We start from the raw sequence: 11,791 nt of genomic DNA on the forward strand, positions 1-11,791 counted from the left end.
CATGTCTTGAAGTTGATCTGCTACCTGTAGTCCCAGGACAGAATCGCATGCACAAGTGAGTAAAGTCTTTGAGGAGGAAGAACCCTTTCTCAGCCTACTGGACATTTATTTATTTATTTATTTACTTACTTAATGTTTTGTTGTTTTTTTTCAAGACAGAATCTCTTTGTGTAGCCCTGGCTGTCCTGGTACTCACTCTGTAGACCAGGGTGCCTCAGCCTCCTGAGTGCTGCTGCTGCTGCTTCTTTTTCTTCTTTCTCCTCTTCCTTCTTCTCCCCTTCCTCCTTTCTTCTTCCCTCCTCCTCCTCCTCCTTCTCCTCCTCCTCCTCCTTCTCTTCCTCCTCCTCCTTTTCCTCCTCTTCCTTCTCTTCCTTCTCTTCCTTCTTCAAATAGATATGCTTAGTGGCAAATGACCTGACCACTGAGTCGCCGCTCTGGCTTCCACTGAGTATTCTTTCTAGCCCAGGCAGCCCCCTGATCCTCTAGGTCTCCTCCCTCACACCTCTTCAGAGACACTGAGCTGTCTGGAACCATGTGGAAGTCTGAATGCTTGAAGGTGCTGTGGGGGAACTGGCTGGGGCAGACTGTTCCAATCTGTAGCATCCCTCTCTTGAACTGGAAGGGCTGGCTGTTCCAGAAGCCTTAGCACCCGGGCTGGGCATCACCCAGACCCTTCATGTCCAAGTATATGACATGGAGTGGAAAAGGTGATCATGGAAAAGGTGGTCCTGCTGAGTCAGGACCTGTGTTTACACAAATATAAACAGCCCTGTCTGCCGACATGGACATGCAACCTGGACATGAAGCATGGGGCAGGCTGGCCTTCTGTCAGGACCTCTGCAATTGGCCCTGTGTAAACCAAGATCTCCCTTTGCACCACAGGCTCCGTGGAAGAAAAAACGGGTTGACATCAGGGTGGCTAGGATCCTGTCAAGTTGGATGTTTAGTTAAAGATTTTTTTTTTTTTTCTGAGTCAGGGTTTCTCTTAGCTGTCTGGAACTTGCTCTGTTGACTAGGGTGGCCTCAAACTCAAGAGATCGGCATGCCTTTGCCTCCTAAGTGCTGGGGTAAAGGTGTGCGCCACCACCGCCTGGTGGGTTTGAGTTTCTAGCTGTAGTTCAGGTTTGGGTGGTGAGGGCTTGCCCACCTTGCTGCAGGTTTTCTTCCCTGGTACTCAGTTGTCATCTGAGATGCCACACCTGTGGAGGTAGGTGCTTCACAAGGGCCTGCCACTACCCACTACTGACGGACTGAATAGGAGTGTCAGATAGGACTCACTGCCTCAACTGGCTACTTAGAGAAGCAACCTAACTTGGAAGCCACTTCTACGCTTTAAAATGGATGTAATGTGTTTCTCATAGGCTGGCCTGAGGATGAGATAATTCAATGATAACCTTCACAAACACCCTGCCCAATTCAGTCCCAGGGGTTCTAGGCAGCAGAAATGTGCACTAGGTTAGGGAAGAAAAAAACATGTCCTCTGTGCCCTGGGACAAGCAGAAGGCAGAGCCCTCAAGGAAATCAGGTAATGGCAGGTGGCTGGCTGCTTTTGAGCCCCTGGCTTACTTCTGAAAGCCATCTCAACTCTGGGGTGGCACTGGCTGAGAACACAAGCATTAAGTTGATGAACAGAATCTGGTTTTAAAGGGACCAAAATATAGTCGAAGCGCACAGAGGAGAGATCCAAGTAGGGTAGGAATCATCCTTACACCCTACCTTCAAGATATAGTCGGCTCCTGAGACGCCCTCCCAGCCCTGGCAGCACAGCTCAGGCTGGGGGACGAGGGGTGGAGGGGGTGGCGTGGTGTCAGTAATGGCAGCTCCTGCCCCATTCAAGGGAACAGTTTGTAATGTGGAACAGGACTGTGGTAGGGGGCACACCAAAGGAACACGAGGCCAACTGTGTCTATCAGAGGTGAGTGACCGTGAGGGTGACTAACAGTCTCCTGAGGCCCACAGAAGTGGCCATCTCAAAGGGACCCCAGACACAGAACAAGCCGGGAACAGGCAGCAGGTTATTATATATCATGCTTTTAATACAAACTTAAAAAAATCTGGAACAATATAAACTGTACAGATTTGATCAATCTTTGTTTTGAAACTAAATCTCTAAACACACCAATGTCTCATTCCAAAATATTGCACAACGTTCTGAATACAAAAATGTCTTGATTGCATTCTTCCTTCACTAGAGAAAAAAAGGTCATCGCCCTGCTCCGGGGCTCCTCTCTATGGCTGCTTCTGTGCCCACTCCCACCTCTAGGGGGAGCTATAGAGACTACAGCATCAAGAAAGACAGCTTCTGGCCTGACAGCTGACATTCTTGACAAGATGATCCACCTTCTGTTTTGCTCCTGGGTGAGAGGGGTAGAGAGGATGGGGAAAAGGGTGGAAAAGGTTTTATGTTCCTATTTTTTAAAGTTTGTTTTTCCTGAAAAAATATTGGTTTCTCTCCTCTTTTTAAGAAAAAATCTTGAAAAGAAAAAAATTACGTTTCTTACATTAGAAATATACATATATTATATATACCTCTTACATTTTACAAATGTAGCAAATCATTCAATACAAACGGACACCAAAAAATGTAAAAAATAAAAAAAAAGTTTTTCTACGAAACCAGGTAAATTAGTGCAGTTTTGTTTTGTTTTGTTTTCCTTAAAAAATAAAATAAAATAGAAGCAAAAAAGCCTAGATTTGCGATGAGACACTGAACTGGGCCCAAGAGCCCAGTCCAGGAGTCATGTTCCTGAACACTCATTTTTCTTCCTATTTCAAAAGACACAAGGGGCTGGGCTCCGGCCTCCCCATGTGTGAGAAAGAAGCTGGCTTGGGTGCAGGTGGTACCTGTGTTCCTGTGGGAGGAGGGGCTGGAAAGGGGGTAAGGCAACACCCAACTTGTCCCACAGAGGTTATTTACCTGGGACTGTCACCTGTGTGGGCGCCAAGGATAATGGGCAAGCTGGAGGAGACTAGGGGACAGATGGTGCTGGGCTGCGAACGCAAGGCCGTGCCCTGCTGAGGGAGGTAGAGCTAGAGCCCAATGCAAGGGGAGGGGGTGGCAGTGCCTCTGGGCTGAGCTCACTGCTGCCGCAGTGCCCACCTGGGAGTGCCAGGGCCACGGGGTGCCAGGGCCTTCTCTTGTCTGCCCAGGAGATATCTCATAGCATCAAGGTCAAGTAGTGCTAGGTGGGGGTAGACAAAGTATGGCAAGAGATGGGAACCAAGAAGTTGCTGATGGGTGCAAATGCATTCACACCTACAACCAAAGAGCACTGTCTCAATTCAAGGCTCAGGACTGCCCACCACAGGGCACGGGCTCCAAATTCTCTCTCTGTCCCTTCCTCAGGCTCAGGCCACACAGCGGAGTTGCTGAAGTCTAGGGACTCCTCTCAGGCATCATCAGGCAGGTATTCCTCCTGCCCTTCAGAGTTGGTTTTGTTTTTTTTTTTTTGTTGTTGTTGTTGCTGTTGGGATTTTTTGTTGTTGTTGTTTTTTTGTTTTTGGTCAAAAACAAACAAAGTGCAGATCCCTCTGCAGTCTGGAAAACAAACTCCTTATGCAGTGCTTTCCCCTGGGGTTTCTTAGGCTTAGCCACGTGTGCGTCACCCCACACATATACTTCCTTACAAACGGACTATCAACCCACCCTGGGTCTATCCCCCAACCTTGTACATAAATAAGCACGTGATAAAACCCAGGATCACATCTACAGAGGGAAGATCCGTGTGGCTTGGAATCCTTGAGAACATGACAGCAAGCCACACGCTCACAGGCATGAATGCATACACGAAAACATACACTTACCCCTACATCTAAACTCTGCCCTAACCTCAGGCTCAGGGAAAGGCTGCACTGGAGAAAGAGGCTGCATATAGCTTGTCCAGGCCAAGAGAGGGTGAGAGATGGGGCCACAGGACAGAGAAGGATTTCAGTTAGAAAAAGTGCTAACCTCCCTCTAGTCTCAGATACTAGCTGTAGGGGGAGGGTGTCAAGTGGCCAGTCAGCAGCTTCCTGCTGCCCAGACTGAGAGGGAGTTGAGGCTCGGGCCAGGCCTATTTGGGTGGCAGGGCCTGAGAAGACAGCTAGGTTGGGGGCCGAGGACTAGGGGAGCCTCTCCCTGTTCCAGCTGCTGCTCTTCCTTCCGGTGAGCCTGAGGACACCAATCCCAAAGGGGCACAAGGAGGAATAGGGAGCAGCGATTCACATCTGGACCACTCTTAGCACAGGAAACCACTAATTAAAGATGTCATATAGAAAACTACACGTAAAAAAAAAAAGTTACAAAATCCAAACCAACCAAATGAACTCAGAGGCAGGCAGGAATGAGGAGCCAGGGGCTGAGTCCAAGACCTGGTGCTTTGGGAGCCCCTCCTACTCTGTGCCTGGGCGAATCTTCTTCCTAGCTGGGAGAATGAGAAGACTGGAATCTCTTGTATAGTTTTCTTTCCCTCTTTCGTTTGGCCTTTCTCTTTCCTGTGGTCGCGAGTGCTCCTGGCCTGGCAGATGGGAAGATGGTCAGTTGGCCAGCACAACAGGCTGGAAGGGTTGGTTGGGGTACTGCATGGTATTCAGGTTGTAGCTGAGGCCTTCCACAAAGGGTGTTTTTTCCAAGAACAGGCTGTTAGCACCGCCTCCAAACACCTGGGACACATCAAAGCTGCTGCTGTTGCAAGTGCTGGCCCCACTGCTCCCAAAGGGGGCCGCGGTGCTGGTGCTCGGGCCATCCACCCCATCAAAGAAGAGGCTAGGTGAGCCGCCACCGTTGTACACAAACTCCTTGGCATTGGGAGAGAGCTGGGACTGGGGGCTGGGGTTGGCTGGGATGAAGTTCAGTGAGTGCATAGACAGCGAGAGGTTCTTGTGCTTCAGCAGGTTCTTTGTGGGTGAGCGGGCCACTCGAGGCTGCTGTGGCGGCGGCTGCTGTGGGTGGCCACCCACCCCACTGCCACCCACACTCACACTGCTAGATGCCCCACCACCCTTCTTCATCTTGGTGGAACCAAATTTGGTGGCAGCAAAAGAGGCAGTAGTGAAGGTGATGGGCTGGGCAGACCGGTGGATGAAGGTGGGGCTGGGTGACTGGCCAAAGGATGGTGAGGGAGAGCTGGACAGAGAGCTGTCCTGGCTGCCGATGGGCACAAACACCTGGGCGTCAGGATTGAAGCTGCTCTTGATCTCCTTGTCCAGCTCTGGGGCACCACCCGCCTCACTGTCCCCCACGTACAGGACCTTCACAACTCCCTTCTCACCAATCTGGTAGGATACCTCAAAAGGGTCAATCCAGACACTCAGCTCCTCGGGCACGTTGGCACGCACATCCTCCACAGCTAGGCCACTCCGCTTGGCAGCCAGCTCCACCACAGGGTCTACCACTTCCCCAATGTGGACACAACGGAAGCCAGAACCCTTCAACGGCTTCTCAGGGTACCAGTGGCCCTCATATTTCTTTTTCAGAAGCCGCTCTAGCTCCTCCCCAAACAGGTCTGCCCTGCGACGGGGCAGCTTGTTGTATAAATAGGAGATGATGAAGTTGAGGGCCACTTTGATCTCCAGCTGCATGATCCTCTTCTAGGCAGAGAACCCGCACAGGCCACGTGCACAGCCCAAGAGCAGCAGTGGGAAGAGGTGAGTGATCCTGGGGTCCAGAGGCTTCTGGAGTGAGAAGAAGGAGAGGAACACGGTGAATACTTGGGCAGAAAAGGCCCCAGCACACACTGCCAAAGCTGTGCCAGCAGGTGACCAGTGACAAAATACAGCAGACACCGGCTTTGATCACACACATCTACTGGTGTATTTCTGTCTTACTTTTTGATGCTATATAGCTCTAGTTGGCCTATAACTCACTATGTGGTAGACCAGGCTAGCCTTGAACTTTCTGTGATCTTACTTCCTGTTTCCTGAGTGCTGGGATTATAGGCCTGCATAATCACTCCTGGCTTTGGACAAGTCACTTTTCATAACCCCTGGTTTCCTCATTCATAGCCTGAGGTTCAAGGAGAGCTCTCTCCCCTGTACTTGGTACCTAGTATGCACTTAAAATAGGAGTGCTCTGTGCTTTCTACCATTTTGAGAAGTCAGAGTGCTCTGTGCTTTCTACCATTTTGAGAAGTCAGGACAGTGTAAGAATGACATCAAATAATGAAGAAATAAAACCAGGCCCCCAGTCCAGCTGGATGCAAGAAGATTCTTGCTGTCTCTGCAATGTCTTCATCAAGTTGTGCCCTGAAACTGTCACAGGCGAAGACATAAGTTTCAACTTTTTTTAGTTGCCCTCCTTAACCTGAACAAGATACAAGGTCACTGACCATGAAGGGGCACTGCCAGCTTTTCTCTTTTCTGCCAGCTTGGACTCTACTCACATCCACCTGTCACCCTGCACCCCATAGGTATACATGCTTTGAGGCTCGGTCTGAGTTTACAGAACCAATTTAAGAACCCAGTAATGTGACCAAAGCTTGTATTTCCATCCAGCCTCCAGGAATGGGGACAAGGCCATAATTCTTCAGAAAAAGATAAAATCTGTAATAACCACAACCTGTTAGCCCACAAGGGAACTGTTGTTCTTGGGGGGGGGTTGAGGGGGTGCCTAGGCAAAGTGCAAGAAGCAGGCTCTTGGTGGCTGGCAGGGCGGTAAGAGGATCAGCAGTGTGGCCTGAGGGACCGTCACCTACACCCTCCAGCTGGGGACCCATCATCACCCAGTCTCCAGGGACTTGTCTGACCACCTGTCCTCGGCACCAGGTCAGATTTATCAAGTGTTTGGAGAGCCCAGCACAAACACTCAGATTGTTATTTTGGGATTCTCTCAGAGCCAGATCCCACTGAGGTCAAAAAGCTTTATTCCCTACATCTGGACAAGCATGTTTCAGGAAGGTGATCTGTGAGGATCTGGAGCCAATGATCTTAGTCTCATTTTTTCCCCAAAATGATGGCTTCTAGCCTCCAGCTCCAGGAGAAACTGAAGTGAAAAGGCCCCCTCTATTGAAGGCAGAGCCAGAGCACGTCTCTAACTAGACCATTAGGCAAAGCCAGGCTGCTGACCTCATCAGAGACAGGGTTGACTCTGTCCCACAAAGGGCATTTTCTGTCCTGTGTGAGACTCAGGGCTGGATTTGATTAACGTTCTTTCTAGTTCCAAAACGGTGTCTCCAGTCACTAGTGCTAGGTTTAGAACCTTGAGGTTTATGAACACTTTACTGTAACACATTTTCATGTTAGTTCTCAGGCTGAGGCCCAGGGCTCTCATGGGCATGCTTAGAACTGAATCTTCAAAAGGAGACTTCTGGGTGTGTGTGTGTGTGTGTGTGTGTGTGTGTGTGTGTGTGTGTGTGCGCGCGCGCGCACGTGTGGGTGTATACCTGGGAAGACATGCAGAATCAATCTATAGCAGCAAGTGTAAGCACCTCATTGAATCACCCTCAGTCCATGGCCGAGAAGAGAAAGAAAGAGCTGCTCAGAGTTCAGGGAATCCGGACGTCCCCCTTAGCCTTGTCTCCACATAGGTCTGCTAGTTTCTTCAAATGTCTACATATGACCAAAACAGATTGATTCTAGGATCATTTTGGGTTTAAAAAGAATGGTTAAATAGCATAAGGGGTGTCACACGCCTTTAATCCCAGCACTTGGGAGGCAGACAGACATATCTTTTGAGTTTGAGGCCAGCCTGGTCTATATAGTGAGTTCCAGGATAGCCAGGGCTATATAGAAAGACTCCCTCCAAAAAGAGAAAGAGAAAGAAAGAAAGAAAGAGCCGGGCGGTGGTGGCGCACGCCTTTAATCCTAGCACTTGGGAGGCAGAGGCAGGCGGATTTCCGAGTTCGAGGCTAGCCTGGTCTACAGAGTGAGTACCGGGACAGCCGGGGCTACAGAGAGAAACCCTGTCTCAAAAAACCAAAAAAAAAAAAAGAAAGAAAGAAAGAAAGGAAGAAACAAACAAAGTAGGAAGAGATAAAGAAAGAAGAAAGGAAAGAAAAAGGGGCTTAGTTGTTTAGAATCAGGATCCTAAAAAGTTCAAAGCTATTTACTGAAGTCATAGGCTTTCTCTGTGTAGTAATGTGCTGAGTTGGGGCTGGTAAGTTTTTATGTTGCCTGGGCTGGTTTTGGACTGCTGGGCTTGAGCTGGGCATGGTGATGCGAGCCTGTAAACTCATCACTTGGGAGGTAGGAGCAGAAAAACCAATTCAAGGCCATATAGCTACACTAAACCAAGAACTCCTATGTTCAAGTAACTCGTGCCTTCTGTATTGATCGTTTAAGAATGAAGGTTCAAGCTGGGCGGTGGTGGCACATGCCTTTAATCCCAGCACTTGGGAGGCAGAGGCAGGCAGATTTCTGAGTTTGAGGCCAGCCTGGTCTACAGAGTGAGTTCTAGGACAGCCAGGGCTACACAGAGAAACCCTGTCTCGAAAAATCAAAACCAAAACCAAACCAAAACAATAACAACAACAACAAAAAAAGAATGAAGAATGAAGGTTCAGGGGCTGGAGAGATGGCTCAGGGGTTAAGAAGAGAGGTTCTCAGTTTAATTCCCAGCAACCATATGGTGGCTCACGACCATCTGTAATGAGAACTGAAGCCCTCTTCTGGCCTATAGGCATAACCATAACACTGTATACATAATAAATTAAAAAAAAAAAAAAAGGTTTAAGGTTCTAGGGAAATGGCCTAGTAGTTAAGACTACTCACTGCTCTAGCAGAGTTTGACTCCCAGCACCCATGCCAGGCAGCTCAGTTCAACAGCCTGGAACTCTAGCTCCAGGGAATCTGATGTCTCTGGCCTCCTCAGGCACCTGCCCTCGTGTATACATACCCATATGAAGATACACATATCTGTGCATAATTAAAAATAATAAGTTAGTAAAAAATGGAGGTTTGAAAGTACTACGCTGGTCCACCTTGTGGTCTGTTAAAGGTGTCCAACATGAGGAAAGTGAAGGAGAAAGTTTGCACCAGGTCTCAGGAAAGGGCCTGCAGTTAAAAATGATATTTTCAGAGAATTTTTCGAAAAGTAGAACAGATGCAATGTCAACATGATACTGTCTCCCTGTCTTAAAGGCACTGTAAAGTCTTTTAAAATGAGCCCCTTAGTTATTCTACCCAGAAGGGCTTCAACACCTTTCTAGATGGCCTCAAATTTTGCTATATAATTGTCTTCTAATTACCCCCGTACCCCTGAACAGTACAGCCTCAGAACGGGAACATTCTCAATGTAGGCCAAAGTCATCGGGAAGTTAGCCTCTCCCCCCTCTCAGCCTGCGATGGACTCACTGTCGTCAGCCCTACCTAGAGAGCCAGCATTTGCTGCAGAATCAACCGAGGCTGCACATCTCTTTAGATCTCAGTGGTGTTCTGCACACACAAGGCCTCAGAATGGCTCCTTCCCTCTGACTGGAGAACAGGCCGGGCCAGATGGACGGTGTGGAGCCTTACAAAGAGGCCGGATGAGTACAATGAGCTTCTCTGCCCCATCAGCTCACACTCTAATTTTGACTTCAAGAAGCTTACAGAGCAGAGGATTAAAGAGCTGCTACTGTCCTGTCTTCAGCTAAAGATAGGAGTGACCATTTGGCCGAGTTTGTTTTTTAGAAAGTGATGGGCAAATTATAGTCCTTATATATAAAATATTTATGGAAGTATGTTAAGATTAGAAAGCTTAGAAATAACTACCCTTCAAAAAAAGAACAAATAGATCTGTTAAGCAGCTGCAGTGGACTCAAATCTTTTTTTTTTTTTTTCATCAAAACATAGAAAGATAGCCAAAGAAAGAAAGGAAGAAAGGAAGGAAGGAAGGAAGAAAGAAAGAAAGGAAGGCAGGAAGGGAGGAGGAGGAAAACTGTTGAACAGGCCAGTGTGGTAGCAGTCAGCATGTAGAGGCAGGCGAATCTCTGTGAGTTCAAGGCCAGCCTGGTTTACATAGCAAGTTAACATGCTAGCCAGGACTACATAATGAAAAGCTGTCTCCAAAACAGAATGTGTTTAATAGTAAAATCTCATTTTGATAAGGTAGTAGAAAGTTGCAAGCGAGCTAACCCATGTGGTACCTGTAATTCCAGGAGACAGGAAGCTGAGGCGGAGTCAGGGTCAGCCTGTGCTGTATACTGAGGCTCCTTCGTAAACCCCGATATAGAGAAAACAAAACTCAATCCTAATACTTGTCCCTCCTTTTCTTTTACTTTAGTCATTGGTTCTACCTCACTCAAGACTCCTTGTGCTGATGTGGGTGTTAGTGGTTAGGAGAGAGAAACTCGGACAAGGAAGGAGCCAGGAAGCTACACAAAGATTTCACTGATGTTAATTCCAGAGAAATTAATGAAAATGCAAAGCAAGACTTAAGGGAAAAAAAAAACAAAAAAACAACAACAAAAAAAAAGCAAAAAAAAAAAACCCAAAGCAGTGTTGTAGAAAGAGTGAGGAAAAGGAATCTATACATCCCCATAAAAAATCCAGGTATCTCAAATTCCCAATATCCTATAATCAATCAGTCTCCAAGATTCAAGCAAATGTGTGGGGGTGGGGACATTTTAACATGGTCAAGACAAGTACGGCCACAGTGGACCGCCACAGCGGCTCCGGTTGCTTCCCAGGGATTAATTCTTAGTTCTTATCCTGGAGGGAGCGGCAATAAAGTGCAGATCTTCCAGGATATTTGCAGTAATGACTGCATGGGGCTTAGACCCTGACATTCCAGACTGCCTGTGCCATATCAGGGCCCTTCAGGGTCCAGGGCAGGGCCCTTCAAGTATCTCAGGGGCCCCAGGCTCGCCTCACTCAAGGCGGTACCGCGCTCAGCACTCTGGGAGACGTAGTTCTCTGGCCTCCTGGCGAGGGTAGAGACTCATGACCTACTTTTCGAGTACACTACACTTCCCTGTGCACTACGCGAGGGCCCAGCCAGGCAGACCGCGCATGCCCCACTCTAGGTCCTGGCCAAGGGTCCGAAGCCCAGGAAAAGTTTCCGATGCACATGCGCACTGCAGCGAGTGGGCACCCCCCTCCCATCGCCAAAGACGTTTGGCATAAATCTGCCCATAAGGCCTCTCACCGGCTATCCTTTCTCCCCACGTCCTTGTTCAGGTTAGACTCCAATAACTCCCCTTTTCTTTCATGACCTCCTAAGCTTACTGAATCGGGGCTCTGCAACTAAAGGGCTTTTCCTATAGATGAGCCAGGTGGGCTGGAATGGATTACAGCCCCAGCTCCAGCCCCAGCCTCTGGATCTCAATGGACTGTCGCTGTCTGTGGTACATGTAGGAACGGTGTATTCAAGAAGAGACGAGCCCTTTACACTTAATACCCAGTAGGCTCAGCTCCAGCACCCCCACAGCCAGGAAGGGAATGGCAAGAATTAGATCCAATTCTCCAGTCTTGTTGGCCAAGCCAAAGAAATTCCTAGTAAAGCTGCGAGGAGACGCCCAGTCAACAATAAAGCCCGAAGCCAGTAGTGCCCAAGCCTCACCCCACTTGTAATCCAAGTCTGAGAAATCAGACCCAGGTAAAGGAAATGGGAAAAGGTTCCCAGGCAGGCAAGCAAAATCCGTACATCTGAAACCTGGACATCTTCTAATACTCAGAAATTCTGAGTCTCCTCCCACTGCAAGGCCTGCCCTAGGACCAGACTTACCAGATCGTCGGCCACCCTCCCCGGCAGGGTGTTAATCCTCCCACACCAGCTGTTTTCCCCAGTGCTTAAGTGAGGCATGGGAGTAGGCGCTCAGGCAAGCAACAGGATTTTTATTGTTGTCAGGAAATCAAAGAGAAACCAAACCCACTCCCAGGTCAGGGTGGACAGAAA

General features: G+C 48.6%; 1 protein-coding gene and 1 long non-coding RNA gene across 2 annotated transcripts in view; one reads left to right on the forward strand and one right to left on the reverse strand.

The window, feature by feature from the left end:
* Nucleotides 1-2,015: 2,015 nt before the first annotated feature.
* Tob2 (transducer of ERBB2, 2) overlaps nt 2,016-11,791 on the reverse strand; it is an 11,065-nt gene continuing 1,289 nt past the window's right edge. The window contains exon 2 of the mRNA XM_031350281.1: nt 2,016-5,652. Coding sequence (XP_031206141.1) covers nt 4,516-5,559 — 1,044 coding nt within the window. The 5' untranslated portion in view covers nt 5,560-5,652 and the 3' untranslated portion in view covers nt 2,016-4,515. The remainder of the gene's footprint in view (nt 5,653-11,791) is intronic.
* Nucleotides 10,997-11,791, forward strand: part of LOC116076459 — a 1,193-nt gene continuing 398 nt past the window's right edge. The window contains exon 1 of the long non-coding RNA XR_004112968.1: nt 10,997-11,491. This is a non-coding gene — a long non-coding RNA (uncharacterized LOC116076459). The remainder of the gene's footprint in view (nt 11,492-11,791) is intronic.

The sequence above is a fragment of the Mastomys coucha genome, unplaced genomic scaffold, assembly GCF_008632895.1.
Source record: "Mastomys coucha isolate ucsf_1 unplaced genomic scaffold, UCSF_Mcou_1 pScaffold11, whole genome shotgun sequence".
In the NCBI taxonomy this organism is placed as follows: Eukaryota; Metazoa; Chordata; class Mammalia; order Rodentia; family Muridae; genus Mastomys; species Mastomys coucha.